At 40.2% G+C, this 17,911-nt stretch overlaps 1 protein-coding gene across 5 annotated transcripts in view; it reads left to right on the top strand.

Moving 5' to 3' along the window:
* The first annotated feature begins 2,113 nt into the window (after positions 1 to 2,113).
* The window catches only part of LOC138033836 (glutamate receptor 2-like), a 37,618-nt gene continuing 21,820 nt past the window's right edge, over positions 2,114 to 17,911 (top strand). For 2 of the 5 annotated variants that reach the window (XM_068881693.1, XM_068881697.1), the window contains exons 1-4: positions 6,470 to 6,571; positions 12,789 to 12,920; positions 14,837 to 14,968; positions 15,350 to 15,589. In XM_068881693.1, coding sequence (XP_068737794.1) covers positions 12,836 to 12,920; positions 14,837 to 14,968; positions 15,350 to 15,589 — 457 coding nt within the window. In that variant the 5' untranslated portion in view covers positions 6,470 to 6,571; positions 12,789 to 12,835. Of the gene's footprint in view, positions 2,190 to 6,469; positions 6,572 to 12,788; positions 12,921 to 14,836; positions 14,969 to 15,349; positions 15,590 to 17,911 lie in introns of those variants that run through there. The other 3 variants (XM_068881695.1, XM_068881696.1, XM_068881694.1) reach the window with 3 other exon arrangements.

Genomic DNA, 17,911 nt, shown 5'->3' with positions numbered 1-17,911 from the left:
AGTAGGCTCCAAGGCTTCATTTTTCGCGCGCTTTCTGTGGCTTGACGCGGCTACACGACCATTCTACGTGAACTATAGTTCTTATAGAGTCAACGCTTTTCGTGTGCTCAGGTGGAAAACTGTTTGGAAAATGCTTTCGCTCTGCATTTTTCGCTGGTTTCAATCCAGTTTCACATATCATGATAGCTGTGGTCCACACTGGCGGCTACGCAGTTATTCAGATCTCTTTACGCAGTTATTCAGATCTCTTTAAAGAGACAGGATTATTCAAGTCAAGCATCGGAGGGATATAAACTTAAAGCTGAGTGTTTATTTTTAATTTGCTTAGAGCTGCCTTTTTCTCTGTATTGCAATTTTTGGCATATCTTTAGAAGCTCTGATAAGGTTACATGATGCCTGGAGGACCTATGATTAGCACAGAAACGAAAGGAGAACGAAAGAGAACGACAACGACAAAACAATACCAGTAATAGCTCATACTTAGTGGAAGAAGTTTCTCCACAAATTCTTTCCTTGTGCACTCAACCGTTTGTTATTTTCAAAAAGTGGTATAATCGGTTTTTCCTTAGTTCAGGAATGAAAATCGAATTTTTATTGTCAACTGGAATTCCGGTTGACACTAAAAATTCGATTTTCATTGTTATTTAAAAATAACAATTATCTGTACTCTTTTGGACATAGACAAAAAATTGATTTGTTTGTTTGTTTTGCTTTAAAATGCGAGCGAACAAGTCCTTTCACTAACCCTACAGGCAGTAAGAATAAATAACCAGGGAGCTCCGCTTTAGGCTTGGCTAAATCTATATATTATTTATTCCTTCTTGTAGCCGATGTTAAAATCAAGCTCTCACACGGGTGTCTGGAAAACCCGAATAGCGAATAGCGAATAGTCGCGAATAGCGAACAGCGAATAGTCGCGAATAGTACGAATAGTAACGAATAGTGACGAATAATACAAAAAGTTGCAAGTAAGGGTGGAGGGGGGGAGGGATAGTGACGAAATGACGAAAATTTGGTACCCAGTACTTCCTGGTCAACCGTGCAGCAACGTGGGCTGGGATTTTCCCGCTAAAAGGCAGAGATATGTCGGCGAAGGACAGCTTGAGCCCTGAGAAGAAAAGGTAATATAATGCATTGAAATGCTGTTGCTTGTTTGGATAATTAATTAGCGCAACGCTTAAAGAGTAGCTCGTTTGTCTCTTTAATCACAAACCACTTGCCTCATATTTTGATTTTATTCCTTTTTACAGAATGTGGTTCGTCGGATCGGACAACACAGATGAGGATGATGCAATGTGAGTATCTAAAATTTATGTTCGGGCGCCACTGTGCGAGGAGATCATCATGAGCTTGATGTATTAATGAAAGTGATTTATATTTTTACATTTTGACGTTTGATCTTCTTTAGAGTGTTTGTAAAAGCATGCACGAAACTCTCTTTCGACAACAGGTGAGAATATTATTTGCTTTGATTACGAGATTGTTCAGCAAAAGGCGGTAACTATTGAAGACTATTTGTCACTATTCGCGACTATTCGTTACTATTCGCCACTATTCGCCACTATTCGCACTGCTCGTACTATTCGCTATTCGCGACTATTCGCTGTTCGCTATTCGCTATTCGCGATTAGTATCACCCAACTAGTGGACTAATGCAAATGCTGCATTTTGATTGGCTACGCTACTAGAGGACTATTAGTAATAGGCATCGAGTAGCGAAAAGCGTGACGATTTCTTTCCTTTTCTTCCCAAATAAATATATTTTTGACTTGCATTTGCTAACTTTATTATTGCCTTTTCTGTCCGACTAGTTGGGGGATACTAAAACAATTAGACCCTTCGCCCTCAAGGGCCACGGGTCAATAGCCTATTCGGCTTCGCCTCATGTGCTATTGACCCATAGCCCTTGCGGGCTACGGGTCTAATTGTTAATTATTTGCTATTCGCCATTCGGGTTTTCCAGACACCCGCTCTCACAATGATACACTGTGAAGCAATTTGAAAATTACATCTTCTGTATTTTTGATGCTGAGCGAGCGAAGCGAGCAAATAGTAACATTATCGGAATAAAAAACAACTATACTTTTCGCAGTCTCAATGTTTTTTTTGGATTTGCTGGCAAAATGCATTGTGGAAGAACTTGATTGTTATGGAGGAGCCTCGCTTTCAGAAGGAGTGGCAAAACAAAGGTAAGTTGTACTTAGGCCTCATCTTTTAGTTCAGATCCATCCCTTGGTAACTCGACCTACCAATGCGTAAACATAAATGTTTTGATCCTGGGCAAAATTAAGCATTCCAGTCGAATCTCCAAACTGTCAGGTCTTAGTTATCCAATAGAAATGTTCAACAGACCATTTTACAGTTCTAGCTAAGTTACCTGGCCTACGAATGGAAGCGAGGCTGCCGGTGACCCTGTTTTGATACAAACCTCTGTGCTTTTGTAATGTTAATACGGACTAATTAGAATTACAACAAGACAATTTGCATGATAAAAGCAGTCGGAGCTGTATCAATGCAAGCTAGGTCACCGGCAGCCTCGCAGCCATTCATAGGCTAGGTCGCAGAGCAAACAACTGTAAAATGGCCTATTAGAGATTTTCGATTGAAGTTTCCAGAGCTATAGCTTTTTGCGATTGCAAAATTGCAATTCTAGAGAGGACTTGTGTGCAAATTCTCCTAAGTTAACTTGGCTCCCTTACCGACGATTACCAGCTGCTTTTCCTCGGAAAGGGAGGCGCGGTGGCCTCATGGTTAGTGCGCTCGACTCCGGATCGAGTGGTCCGGGTTCGGGGCCTGGCAGGGGACATTGTGTTGTGTTCTTGGGCAAGACACTTTACTCTCACGGTGCCTCTCTCCACCCAGGTGTATAAATGGGTACCGGCGTAATGCTGGGGGTAACCCTGCGATGGACTAGCATCCCATCCAGGGGGGAGTACAAATACTCCTAGTCGCTTCATGCTACAGAAACCGGAGATAAGCGCCGGCCTGATGAGCCTTCTGGCTCGTAAGCGGAGACTTTACCTTTTACCTTTCCTCGGAAAATGAGCCCACAGAGTCTGGGCTCAAGAGAGCGACAGAAATAAAGCCTATGATTTAACCAAATACTAAAAAATATGAAGGCTTTAGACAAGTCCATGACATTCATAAATACTTTGATAAAATAATGCACCTATCTATGTTATGCCCGAGGGGATGGGGGGGGGGGGCACCACGAAATGGTGGGAACTTTGAACGTCCGTGCGCGCCCCACGTGGGGCATGTTAGGAAACTTTGAACATAAATGTTGGCCCCGGGATCAGGAAGTTTGAACAATGCTAAAAAATGATGGCCTCAGGGTCAGGAAGTTTGAATAATGTTAAAATGACGAAAACAACCAGGATTTTGAATGCGGGGAGCTTGGATAGGAATGTTCTGCCATCTTGAAAGTACCCAGAATTCCCAGAAATTCGAACACGCTTCCACTCCTTCCTGTTGCAATAAAATGGAAGAAAGAATGGTAAGATAAATCTATTTAAATTCATTGCATCACGTTAACAAACTATTGGTTCTTTTTATTGATGTACTTGTAAACAAATACTTTGTTCCCGTTGGTCTCACGGAATTTTTTTTCATGTAATTGTATATTCATGCTATTCTTGTCTTTCTGTGATGCTTGGTTAATCAAGTGCAGCAGTTTTTAAACCTCTTTACAGTTGTGTGCTTAGTTACCTGGCCTTTAAATGAAAGTGAGGCTGAGGTTGACCTTGTTATGGTACAGACCTCCCTCCTTTTCATATGTTAATGATGTTATTGCCATGCTAATTAGTAAGAATTTACATAAGAAAGGCAGTGAGGTTTCTATCAAAACAAGGTCAACTCCAGCCTCACTTTCATCCACAGGCCAGGTAACTAAGCACACAACTGTAAAATGGACTATTGTTTTTGCTTTTTATATAAACAGCAGGTCGTTTTGGAGTTTGAACAGAAGGAAAAAGTTTTGGTGGTTCGTGGTGATTACAGTTCTCTACAGTATCTTTTGAAACAGGCTTTTGAAATCGACGGTGAAATAATAATCTAAAAATATGAGGCTGATTGGGATGATTTTGTGGATGTCAAGCACATATTCTTTACTTCAGATGGCTTGAAATTCTCGGTCTGGTGGGTAACTGAACTCAAAACCTTTCCCCAAGGTGGGGAACTTTCAATTGAAATATTATCCCAAGAGTAAGGCACTTTGCCTCCAAATTTTGTTTCTGATCAAAGCTCCCACCCTATCCCGTGTTCCCCTCCCCCCTTGGGCATAACATTGATAAGTGCTTAAGTGTTAGTGTAGTTTGCTCTGTATGCCCCACTCGTCACCATTGTATTGGTTTTCTGACGGTTTTGTATGCGGGTTTCAGTTTTGGATGTTTTTTTCTTTGGTTTTGCTGTTTCTAATATACCCCAATGTCCCCCACGTGAGACTTGGCTTGATGATTGTCATCATTTTTCCGATATTGCGGGTTACAATTTTTTGCATAAACCTAGAGTCACTTGCGTTGGTGGAGGTGTTGGCCTTTACATTGGTGACCATTTAAATTAATACAAAGAACGTCCTCATCTTGTGTTCCCTGTCGACGGAAGTGCTGAATCTTTGTTTGTTGAAATTAATAGAACAAAAGAAAAAAGGGTAATTGTTGGCTTAATTTTTTGACCACCTGACGCAAACTTAAATAAATTTCTGTCTGATTTGTACCTAGTACTGTTGTCATATTTAGCGACAAGCGATTTCTTGGATTTGTTGTACCTAGGATGTTTTTCCTACTCATTACACGTCCCACTAGAATTACAGCGAAAAAGCTTCATTGATAGATAACATTTTCACGAGCGATCCACTTTGTCCTTCAATAAGCGAATTGACAAGCTAAAATCAAATGTTAAGGCCACTTGGAAAGTTCTCAATGAAATCCTAAATATAGAAATAAAGGTAAGCATGGTTTACCATCCGTATTTTGGGCAGATTATCATGAAGTTTCTGATCCAAAAGAAATAGCTAATCTTTTTTGTAAATATTTGAACTAACATTGGCCCTAGTTTAACTAGCAAAATTCCTGCATCAGAAAAGTCGCATAGTTCTTTTTTATAACCCCAAAACTAGTCAATTCAATATTTCTAGAAGTTGCAAGTGATGAAGAAATTAATGAAATTTGTGGTACTTGTCGTTCAGGTACTGCTGTAGGTCATGACAACATTTCTATGAACATAACTAAAGATTCTATTGATAAAACAATTTTCCCTGTTACTAGCATTATGAACTTATCCATCACCTCTGGTATTGTACCAAATCAATTGAAAATTGCTCGAGTTATTCCTTTATTTAAATCTTGTGAACAGGATATATTATTTTATTTTACATTAATTACAGACCCATGTCTGTTTTACCTGCATTCTCTAAAATTCTAGACTAGAGAGTAATGTACAGTCGTCTTCCTAAGGTTTCTCAATGTTTCTAAGATTCTCTCTGATAATCAGTATGGTTTTCACAAACATCACTCCACTGCTTATGCTCTAGCTTATTTGTATGACAAAATCTCTTCTGCTATTGAAAATATCGAATATACAGTTGGTTTGTCTAAAGCCTTTGACACCATTGATAATCATATTCTAATTTCAAAACTGAAGCATTATGGTGTTCGACGCACCGCGCTTAGGTGGTTTGAAAGCTATCCAAGCGGTAGATAACAATATGTTGAATTTAATGGTATCTGTTAGGAGTCTTGCGGAATTAAATGTAGGGTGCGTCAGGGCTCTATACTAGGCCCTCTCCTCTTTCTGCTCTATGTAAATGATCTGTGTGCAGTGTTTCAAAGGTGGTGGACTTTATTCTTTTTTCGCTGATGAGACAAACATATTTTTTCTCAAAAAGATTTTAATATACTTTCTGAAACCCTAAATTCTGAAATGTGTAAATTTACACAATAGTGTCGAGCTAATAAGTTGCCTTTCTTAGTCAAATATACTCTTTGTTGAGCTACATACTTCTTCCCTTTTCTTTTCTTTATAGTTTTTTAAAATAATACATTTTATGCTGTCCCCAAAATTTCATATGAATTATGAAGTACCCAATATTGTCAGGAAGTCTATAGTTCATAAGCCCCTGGCTTCTATATAGGCTTCCTTGTCATTACCACCTTAAACAAATTGTTGTGTATCGTCTTGAAGTTATTATAAATTTTTATTGTATTCTACCCTTATATTTTCTTTTCTTTCATGTGGTTAATGGCAAATAAATGAAAAGAATGAATAGTTACGTTCACTGCCTCAAACTGTGCATTCTGCATTCTATATAAAGCAAATAAATACTTCGGCAGGTGCTACCGCAGGTGCTACAGCGATAATAAACTAAAAGTGCAAAATTAGCTTTCAGTTGGAACCAATTAATTTGCAAAATACATGGCCTTAGGTATATATTATATATATACATATGTTAAATTTGTCATTCCTGGTAACGTACGCACTCTGCCAATGATAACGTTTACTGAGAAATAACTTGCATTGTTTTGCAGACTCGAAGTCTTGAAGGTTCAAAAAAGGCTAAGAAAATAATTCGTAAGTAAGTTTTGAGTATATATTATACTTTGTTTCGTAAACCAATTTGTCAAAAACTTTAACTTCTTTTATGCAAGCGTTTTTGTCTTTTATGGAAGCGTTTTCTTAGTGCTATCCCGCAGATAAATCACTATCCACTGAAAAGCGCAATTGGTTTCGCTATGACTTATCCGCTGGATAGTTATTTATCAGGCTGATAGCGCTATCCATCGTTTGAACAACTGAGGCCTGATGTATTGTATACTAATTCCAACGATAAACTGTTTTGGAATTTGTTGAAAATGATGAAGGCCATTTTCCCCAAACTGAGAAAAACGACTATTTTGGTGTTTTAATTTCATATGCTGTTTACAAACTTCATTCTTTACTCTATAATGAAAATGACATATACCGTAGCCCTAAAAACTCTTTAATTAGACCTTGAATCCGTTACGCTAGATTTTCTCTGCCTACTGAAGAAATAACTACAAAATATTCCTTTCTAAGTTGTTCTTTTTATCATTGTATTATCAGTGGATAAATTATACTACTCCTTGACTAAACCATTGGCGGTATTTTTTGCGTTTTCCTTGAAATATTGCATGGGACGATGTCTAATTATTCTTCGTCTATACGTCCATCAAAGGAACGTCTGGTCAGCATCATAATTGCGTTTATTAACACGTTATTTTTGTCCAAAGACTTCGAAAGTAACTTTATCTTTAACATTCTCACTCTAGATCTACAGTGCAAAAACATGCTTTACAGAACATAATCTACTGATCCGACGGTCCTTGGGACAGAGATAAAAAATAATTTGGATAGTACCCAGCAATGTTTCTATTGTTAAGAAATTTGCATTAAGAGGCTTCAACTCTATTTCAGCTTGAAAACGAATTATATTTTAAAACTCTAAAGTTTTCAAGTTGCTATAATAAATTATGTTGTTAAAGTTGCTGGAAGTATAAGTACCTTTGAGTAACGTATTTCTTGGGCCGTTATTGGTCCTAGTAACCCATGGACGCGTAAACTTTAAAACAAAATACCGAGTATTTTCTTAATGATCTGCTGATACAGCGGGAAAACATTTAAGTCAAGTGGGCTTTAATGAAAAATCCCGCCCGCTAAATCTAATAGTCATGAGATACGCGCAACGTATTTGAAGGATGCCGAATTAAGAGCAACCTTCTTTAAAAGGGAAACTTAACGATAATTGACGTGTGTTGATTGGAAGAAGTCACCAGCAACTTATGGACGCGGTCTCATCCAATCAACAGTGGGGAGCTTATTAAGCAATTACAGTGGCAACATGTACGGAGACACTGTCTTTTAATTAAACAAACATAATTTGCATACGTCTAGAAACAATTCCAAATCGCTCGCGAGTGTTTCTTTTTTTCAATTTAGACATCCAAAGCAAATTATGTTACGATTAAGACGGTAGAGGCGGTCTTGAAGTAACGGATGGAGAAAGAAAGTTTTCTTCTTACCCTTTCGTCAAGAACCCTCATGTTGTTTATTTTCTGCATGGGGAGAGAACTTAACGAAAAACGCGTAATTGCATGCCGCAAGTGAGGAAGAATTGTCCGTTTTTTTGTGGTAGTGCACGACACAGTATGTCACCAGGTTGTGAGTGTGAGAGCGTAAGGATGTAAGAGTGTAAGTCCGTGGTGACAATAGGCCCGCAGCGCGTGCATAACTCACAAACATAAACAGGTCTGTTGGAAGCGTGCTTGAGTTTCAACAAACTGAGCCCCAGAATCGGCAAGAATTTGTGACGCTTATGAATAATAAAGCAGCTGCTATTTCCAAAACGATGGAACGCCTGCCTAGATTAGCTCGCTATTTGCAGGCTGTGTTCATTGTAAGTAATTTTTTGGAAGACTTAATAAACTTGAACTTGAAATTACCTGGATAAATAACCTCGCCTAGGAGAGTAAATTTTTCACTTTGCATAAATAATGGTCAACCTCAAGAGTTATGCGATTGTGATCGTTGTGTTGAATTCGCACATTTCTTGTCCATCTTTAAAACACTTGAAAGAAAAGAAAACCAAACTAAAAAAAACAAAAACCCAGTACAGGCGATACAGCTGTATCTTTTGTTTCGCGAGTAAACATGCGAAGTAACTTGATCACGCCACCCGCTGAATTCGATGTCACTTTCGATTTGGCGGTTTACTTGTGCAGCCAAAAGTACAATAGAAAAATTGAACGTAGCAAAAATCTCCCAAAATGTTTTTTCGCTGATGTTAACTTTTTGTATTCTGGGTTCAAAATTTAAGTTGTTTTCATGTCAAATTTTGGGTCTGATGCCCGTAGTCTGCTGGCAACCTTTTTTATTTTCGATCGACACTTCCTGAAAACTTCCTTCTGCTCTTCCTAAAAACTGTGTATCAGTATTTATTTACTTTTGCGTCAATAATTGTTTTGTATCAAACAGGCTAACAAAATCTGTTTCTTCGTTAGTTCGCATTTTTGAGTGTTAAATAGAATTTTCGGTCGTATGTTTTTGACCGCAAGTGGTATATTTCGAGGTCATCCATCCAAATACCAACCCCGCCCGACAGGGCTAAAGGTCAGTGAACTTTTGTCTAAGAAAGCTGTCAGAGACTCATAGTGCACGCTTAAACTTGTAGTGTAAAAGAAGTTCTAAGGGAACTTGAAAATGATCAACATGTCAGCCAGGAGGCCAATGTTTCTCGATTCCCTTTTATCCTTCTTCAATCTTTCCGGGTGTAGTATTTTACTAGTAACCACATGTCTTCTCAGGGGGCTATTTACCTAAGACATCTACCATGGCAGTGTATGAACGGATGATATTGGGTCGCATATCACCCTCAGTTGAAAGATCATCAAGATTATTCTGTGGCCAGGTCTTGAACGTGAGTCGATACATCGAAGATGGTTTTGAGAGGAAGAACATCACAGGTGCTGTATTTGTAGACTTAGATCCTGCATATGACACTGTCAACCACAGGGCTCTTATGCTTAAAGTAGCAAAAACAATAAAGAACACCCCGTTGGTCAGAATCCTCGGGTCATTATTAGACAACCGCAGGCTTTACGTTGAAATGGAGGGGAAAAGGAGCCGCTGGAGAAGCCAGAAGAACGGGTTACCCCAAGGCTCTGTACTATCTCCAACCCTCTTTAATATTTACACCAACTACCAGCCAACCAACATCAAGAGGTTCATCTATACCGATGATCTGTGTCTTTGCAACGCAAGCAGAATCATTCACCATCGTCCAAGAAAGACTCAGTGATGCCCTCAAATCTCTTGCGGTGTACTATGCCAAGTGGTCGCTAAACGCTAACCCAGGGATTTTCCATCTCAACAAGAGACATGCAAAGACGGAGCTAGAAATTATATGGAACATTGAGAGGCTCAAGAACAAAAGGCATACTGTGTACCTAGGTGTGACCTTGGACAGGACACTCTCATTCAAAGAACACGTGCTAAGGCTAAAGAAGAAAATTTCTAGCCGGAATAATCTCCTCAGCAAACTGGCCAACTCGTCATGGGGAGCTGATGCAAAGACTCTGAGATCAACAGCCCTTGCTCTTTGCTACTCAACAGCTGAGTACTGTGCCCCCGTCTGGAGCAGGTCGTGCCATGCAGGAAAGGTGGATCCCGAACTGAATAGTGCTTGTAGAATTATCACAGGAACATAACGGGCCACCCCATTCCCAACGCTGCACAGACTCTCTAGCATAGCCCCTCCCAGCACACGCAGAGGTACGATAGCAAAAGTTGAGAGGTATAAACAGCTCAGTGACCCTCGCCACTCTACAATCACTAGCAAGTAGAATCCCGTCTCCAATTCAGGCACAGTTTTACGACGGTGAAACCGCTCCACCCAAACCAGACTGCGACCGTCAGACTGGAGAAGTAGATCGAGAATGACATCAGCCCACCAAAAGATGACCTTCCACCCCACCAAGAACACCTGCCAAATGGAACATCTCTTTGCAGGAAGGACTCGGTCACGCTCAACAGAGCACGAGCTAAAGTGGGGAAAACAGATAAAAATATGCACAGGTGGGGATTTGCAAACAGTCCAGAATATCCCTGTGGCGAGCAAAGTCAGACCATGGACCACATTCTCTGGGGTTGTCCTCAGGGCCCAGCATGCACTGACAAAGACTTGATGGAGGTCAACAATACAACAGCGCCCTCGCCATTGATCAAGCATTGGTGTGACAAGATATAATGATGACTATAATGAAAAACGATACCAAGAGAAAATTCAACGGTACCAAAAAAATATCGTGTACTATTAGAGCTACATATTACGCAAAGATAACTTGAATCACCTGGAAGACAAAACCCAGCTCAGTTGACAATTATACAGCGCTTTGTTGCTGCCCTACCACACGTACGCAATGCTTGCCTATTTTTAATATTTGGATGTCTTAATTGTTCTTAGACGTTTAAGCAAAAACTGCGTATTTCTAGAAAGGAAAATGGCGGTAGTCATTAGACAACCACTGCAACTACGCATGAGTAAAAGTATTCTTACAATACAACCTCGAATCAAGGGACTGGGAAAGAAGTTACTTCCAATCAGCGTTCATTGGAAGTGCCAAGTCAACACAACGCTTAAGGTGTCAGTAAATCCCAAATGACTGCCATTTGTTGACGCCGCCTCGTGGGCCCACGTTTGACGCAAACCCCAATAAAGTATATATTTTCTAAAAGCGGAGGAATTTTAGATAACGAAGTGTTGTTCAATTAAATGTTGTTCATTTCAACATTTTCGAATATAGCGCCCGATTTCCGAAATTACCATGGTTCACTGTTTCTGACACGCATTTAAAATTTGAGTGTCGATCAAATACGCATTCCCCTCACTAAAATAGTCATAACTATCGAACGAAGCAAAATCTGAAATCGAAATTTCCCAACACAGCTTTTTACAGGGGGCCTGTCCACGCGTATCCGAACATTTTTTTAATCCACAACTTTCCCTTTCCAGATTCAAAAATATTCCTATCCACACGTAGCGTAGTCAAATCGAATTTGTCCGTCCACACGTATCCGAAACGTATCCCAATTCACTCAACAAATGATGGTCATTTGGGGTATACTGATACTCATATTACGCGAGCCGATTTTTAATCTATGTTACACCGGACAACTTTTAACGCAAGTGAAACACGAAAGATTTGTGGGCTCTGAACGTTCATTCTCCCAACTAGTACCATAAAGTTTTTTGTTGGGTAGTCATGAGAATTTGGTGTTATATCAAGGTCGCACCTCTTAACCTAATAGTAATTTTCATTCTCAATACCTGTCTGGCTGACGTTTCATTGAAAATGTAAAGAGAATTTACATACTGATCACTCCTGAGGGTCAAAGGGTTAATTTAACTGTATTAACTCGTGTGATAAAACCAATTCTTCATATTTTGAATCAAGCATTAATTTGTTTTCTTTTGACATCACAGCGGTCGTCGAATTCTTTCCTTCTGCAAAAATGTGTTAAGGAGCAGGAGTGTTTTATTGGTTTTAAACCATGAGGTGAAGCCGAGTGGTTTTAGAGCCGATAAAAGACGACCAGCGAGTTTATAACGATGTTTCTCGTGACGTCACCCATTGTTGTTAATATGCAAACCAGAACCCAATTGGCTGTTGAAACAATGACTTCTTTTTTTTTTTCGTGGTTGGCAAATTTGAATATTAAAAGATTGTGACGGCAATGTTTGTAAACAAGAAATATCGCTATTGAACGTCTTCAAAAACCGTGCCATTCCACAGAAGCGTGTGCCTCTGGGATCGGAACAAAGATTCAAATTGTGAGTGGAGAACATCACTTAGCATACTAAAGAATCCTTCTAAGTATGCTTCATAAAGAGTGTTTTCACATGACGTCACGGCGGCCATGTTGGTTTACCTAAACAAAGGAATGGTGGTCATGATGGTGTACCAAACTAATCCTCCGGGAATCGAACTCTGAATGAAACTTTTGTTTCAGTAATCCAATATGGCTGCTGGTCACGTGAGTGAAAACGCCCCATAAAGTAGTTTTTGAAAGCCCGTGCACGTGTTTCGCTCATGAATTATTAATGATTTTTTGAATGTCATTTAAAAAACAAAGTCATTGATAACTGGAGTTAAAAGCAAGAATAGCATCAAATTGCCTGCTAAATGATTTTGTGTCTAAAACAGGATTGACCGAAGAAAAATTAAGATGTCTTTTATTTCTTTAGGACCTTAAGCTATCATTTATTTTCTTTATAGGACTTTGAATTTTCCACAGGCAAACGTAGCTCCTTGAAAAATCTAGGATGGAAACTAAGGCCATCCTCAGCGTGCTGATTCTAACAAGTTCATTAACACAAAGAGGAAATTCTTCGAATGAGCATACCTGTGGTAGGTAATCTGCGCAGGTTAAAGTGTCCCCAACCCCAAAATATTTTTTTCGTTAAAATAAATCTTTGCACCTGTTCGAAACGCATTGCGGCCATTTTTTTCCTTTTTCTAACAAATCCTGCTATTTTATAGGCTTCAAAACTTGCGAAAAACCAAGTATCTTCTGTTCACGACCAAGTCAGAAGGGGAGTGGGTCTATTCCTGATTTGACGTCACAAACTGATTTGCATTGCATTAACTCTTTGTAAACATGCATGCAAAGTTGATTGTGACGTCAAATCAGGAATAGACCCACTCCCCTTCTGGCTCGGTCGTGAACAGAAGATGCTTGGTTTTTCGCAAGTTTTGAAGCCTATTAAAAGGCAGGATTTGTTAGAAAAAGAAAAAAGTGGCCGCAATGCGTTTCGAACAGGTGCAAAGATTTATTTTAGCAAAAAAAAAGATTTTTTGGGTTAGGGACACTTTAAGTTTGGTCTCCTTTGCAGCCATCAGGGACGACGGCGTCGACAGGGAAAACGTCACCTCAAAACACAACTTTGCAATATCGTAAGTTTCTCGCGGTTAGGCCATCTACAAGTATGCGTCGTACAATGTGGGCGAAGTATCTTAAAACTAAATTGGTACGAGCCGGGGTTCAGAGTAAAAATTGAGAATTACAGATTTACATTTGTGCGCTGGCGTTTTCGTCAAAACCTCAAATTTGGTGATTTGACGTCGTTGTTGTGCAGAGTACCGCACGAATTTGTGCTAAAATGCGTGTCGCACGTACAAAACATTACTTTTCCTCGTTTAACCAAAGATATTGTTTTTTCGTGGCTTTCTCGTTGAAGACGACGTCGTAGATCGTAAAGGCCCTATTAGGGAGCTTTAGTAACGACGACGGCAGCGGCAACGAGAACGTCGTCGTTAAATGTGCATTCGCGTTATTGTCATCGCTCCGCGACTTTTCCAAGCATTTTAACGTGACCAAGATGCGGCAAACCCTGAAGAACGAAACTAGTATGAACGGCGCTCAATTTAGCAGAGAAAATGAAAATTTACCCTCAAGCGCTGACATCCTCCCTAAAATGTCAAATTTACTCACTTCACGTTGTTGTTTTGCTGACGACGGCAAAGAAAAAAACAAAAATGAAAAGATGCACGTGCAGAGCGTGCAAAACTATTGCTTTTGCCCACTAAATATCAAAATTTATGACCTCGTTGCCGTCGATCGCCGTTTTCGTCGCTAAAGCTCCCTATTCTTTGGGGCGTCACGAGACGCTGGGACAACCAACTACAGCTAATAACTGGACAACATTCCTTTATCCAGATTTAGCCAATGAGATCTCTACTCCCATTTTTAGTGGAAGTGATTAGCGCCAAATTCTCGGTACAGTTTCTGACATCGTTGTTGTTGAGGGTCTCCTCTTAGAATAACTGTGGTCGTTTCCAAATGATCTCGACATTTTTTCTGTTAAACTTACCAATTTAGTCCAGCGAATGTCACTCCGCTTCTTTTTTAGTCAGGAGAAGTGCTCAGATTTAGCTATTGTGCGAGTTATGAAGCACTTTAGCCTGGTTTAGACACGGGAAGCCAATTTATGGAAAGACACGTTTGAATTACGCCTGCAAGCGCTGACGCACACTTGCACTTGCAGTTGTACTTGTGCCCCCGCAAGTGGAAAGTAAAAACACCAGTTTCGTGTTACCTCGGTTGAAGCTGGAACCTCGATGGCGTCAACCTCGGCCACTATTTTGATATAAATTAACCCAATTAATGTTGGCGTTCTAGCTAAGTGTGAATGTCGCTGGCGTTTTAGCTTGCTCCGGCGTTTGCATTTTGAACTTGCTTTACTTGTCATGAGATGCATAACAGCAAGAATATCACACATGCATGCGCTGACTGAATTTGGTGGCGTCATTTGCTTCGTTTTTAGGAGTTATTGACGCATCTCCAATTGAATATCATGCAATGACTGTCGCTTTGAGCACGTCGTCTTCTTTTGGTAATATTACAATAACTCGGAAAATATTCAACGTCACAAATGAGTGGAGCTTAATCGACCAAGGTAAGCATTAGAAGAATTAATACTTTAACCTCGGCGGCTTTTAGCAATTCATTTGTTGAATAGCGTTGATGTGTTTTTAGCTGTAAAACCTAAATGGATTTTTCTGCTGTAAAACTATAACACGCCATGAGCCAGTCGATTGCAACCAAGTGCTATACCTCCTCCGATTGGCAGTGAATATGGCTCAAGGTTTCTTTTAACCAATCACTTAGCAAAGCAATTCGAAGCAAGAGCAGTGTACCCTTAACCTAACCAGGCGTTTTGTGTATGCGAGAAAAACTGGTTTTCGTTCGAAGTGTCCCACATGCAACCGGATAGAACTCGGCTGAATAATGTTAAAACGAGCTTTTGCTGAAGAAACGTTTTTGTTTTTGTTTACAGCTACATGGTTTCTTACACGAAACGTTTTATGTCTTGTTGAGGGAGGCTATGCGACAACTCTAGCATGCGCACTATCTACAGTGACAGGCATTCCTCTGATCCGCCTCCATGGAAACAGCCAACCATTCGAACGGTGCGAAAAGACGTTGCAATTGTCAGCGAGCTATAAAGCCTACGCCCACGCTTCCCTTGACATACTCAGTACGTTTCATTGGACAAAAGTTGCACTTGTTTTCGATGGTAAGAGCTCTTCTTATGATTAAATGTTTGATAATCAATAAAAAGGGTCAAGTTGTACATACTCTCTTAATGTTGTTTTGACTTATACTAAATACGCTGGTCAGGGACCTGTTTCTCGAAAGTTCCAAAACTTTTCAGGCGTATTTCGGGGAGCGTTTATCTGAATATATCTTCAAACCGAAGCCTTTTCGATGCGTGGGACTTTGCAAGTATGCTGTTTTTCGGGTCTTGAAAGATGTGCTTCAAGACCAGATTTCTGAAACGGGCGGATCGTATTTTTTCAGATTGGTTTTCGAAGCCCGTAAAGTTGTCGAGACTTTCCCGTGAAATTATCACAAGTTTCACGAAACGTTATCGCGACTTTCGAGAAACGGTCCCCAGATTTGCAAACGGCCTTACACAGTCCAGGGGCGTCAATGTAAAAATAAATACTTCATAATTCAGAGAAAGCATGAGGAAAGTGTGCAAGAATATAATATAATTTAACAGGATAATACAACAGAAATAAATGAAATCTAAAAGGATTAACACATGCATTGAGATGCCAGGTTCGATCGCCTGCAGATAGGGCAAATTATACGCCATGTGCGGATATTGTCTGCATCGAAGGACTGTGTAAGGCGAGAGGTGAAAAGAGCTTTTAGTCGAGATTTAAAAAGAGATGTCCGCTCCGAGGAACGGATTTCCAGAGGAAGAGCATTCCATAGAAAACAGACACGAACAAAATACGACTCGCAGTGAGTAGAGGTGCGTGCGCCAATGAGGCGAATGTCGATCCCAGTGGATCCACGACGTGTAGAAGGGAGAGAAAACTGGATTGTATCAGAGATGTCGCGTTAACAAATGGAAAGTGGTTCAGCGTTGTCTGTACTCTTATCGACCACGATATTCGTCATCACAGTGGTCAAAATGCGCCTCGTGAGTCCCCAACAAATTTTGACTTCTGTGATGACGAATATCGTGGTCGATAAGAGTGCAGACAACGCTGAACCACTTTCGATTTGTTTTTTACCGCAATATTCAACGCCAAAGAAAGTTTTTATTTCCGAGCGTGACCAAAATCAAGACACGAAGAAAGAGCAAGTGTTGTCTATAACTTTCTCGCAATATGATTGGTTTATTTCCCAAAATGGGCGTTCCTGATTGGCTATTACATTGCGTGACAAATTGACGCGAGCATGACGCGTACAGCGTTGTCTAGACTCTTATCGACAACTGCAAATTAGCCAATCAGATTACGAGATTACAAGCAATTGTGGTAAAAATGTATTTCTCCATTGATACATCGGAAAAGAAAGAGGAGGTCTAAATACTCAAGAAAGTACGAGAGAGGAAAAAGGCTGAGTGTTAATAAGAAGGCGCTGTTTGCAGTCAAGTTCCAGGCCACGCAGGATGTAACGTGTGGCTCGTCGTTGCACTGCCGCCAAGGTGCGCATCAAGTTAAGTGAGCCAAGACGAGTAGGAGCCCACACTTGGCTGGCATAAGGCAAGTGCGATCTCACGAGTGAGACGTAGAGCGTAACTGAAGTACTATCAAGTGACATGGATAACCGTGGATTTGAAAGCGCGTATTCACTGGATAGAAACCCAACCAATGGATTCGTCTGTTTAACAATTATTCTACGAGGGCACGCTGGATATGAAGTGATAGCTAACCAACAAGCGAGGCGCGTAGCGCTGAGTTGGTTACAATCATTTTTTTCCTCTTGACCTGCTTTACTAAATAAAGTTATGTATGTATGTATGTATGTATAGCCGGCAAGCCCGAGCAGAATAATTGTTTTCTTAAAAACGCCAGTTCTTCCAAGTATTGTCGACTAAAACATCGATTTCTGCGTCTGTCAATTCCAGCCCAAAACGGTTTTGTCGGCCATGTTTTCTCAGAGCTACAAAAAAAATGTTTTCAGCTCACTTTATTGCTGACACGTTCCTTGACCACATTAGGTACAGCAGGTATATGAACTGATAACCTATGTCCGACGAGCCAATGAAAATGCTAGAAATCTGATATCTGTAGTTCATTTCTTAATAGTTATGGATAGGCCGGTCGTTTTTAACCAGAGGCAAACCATAACTCGGAAATGGCCTACTGTGATATCCAACACGAAGTTTCCCTTTAGGTCCGAGCATTTGATACTTATTTTGTAGAAACTGAATTAGATGAGGGAAAATGTAGCTGTTCATCTTTACCGCCGAGAAGAACTGAGCAAGGGGACACGTTAATTGTCAGTACTCCCACACGCGAGTGATGTTTAAGGGGACCTGTCATGTTTTCAGGTCAAAATCTAAATTAGTACATTAGCTCACACGTACATCACTCCT

Source organism: Montipora capricornis, chromosome 14 (genome assembly GCF_036669925.1).
Source record: "Montipora capricornis isolate CH-2021 chromosome 14, ASM3666992v2, whole genome shotgun sequence".
Lineage (NCBI taxonomy): Eukaryota > Metazoa > Cnidaria > Anthozoa > Scleractinia > Acroporidae > Montipora > Montipora capricornis.
Note: the sequence above shows the minus strand (reverse complement) of the source record. Positions and strands in the feature narration are given on the sequence as shown.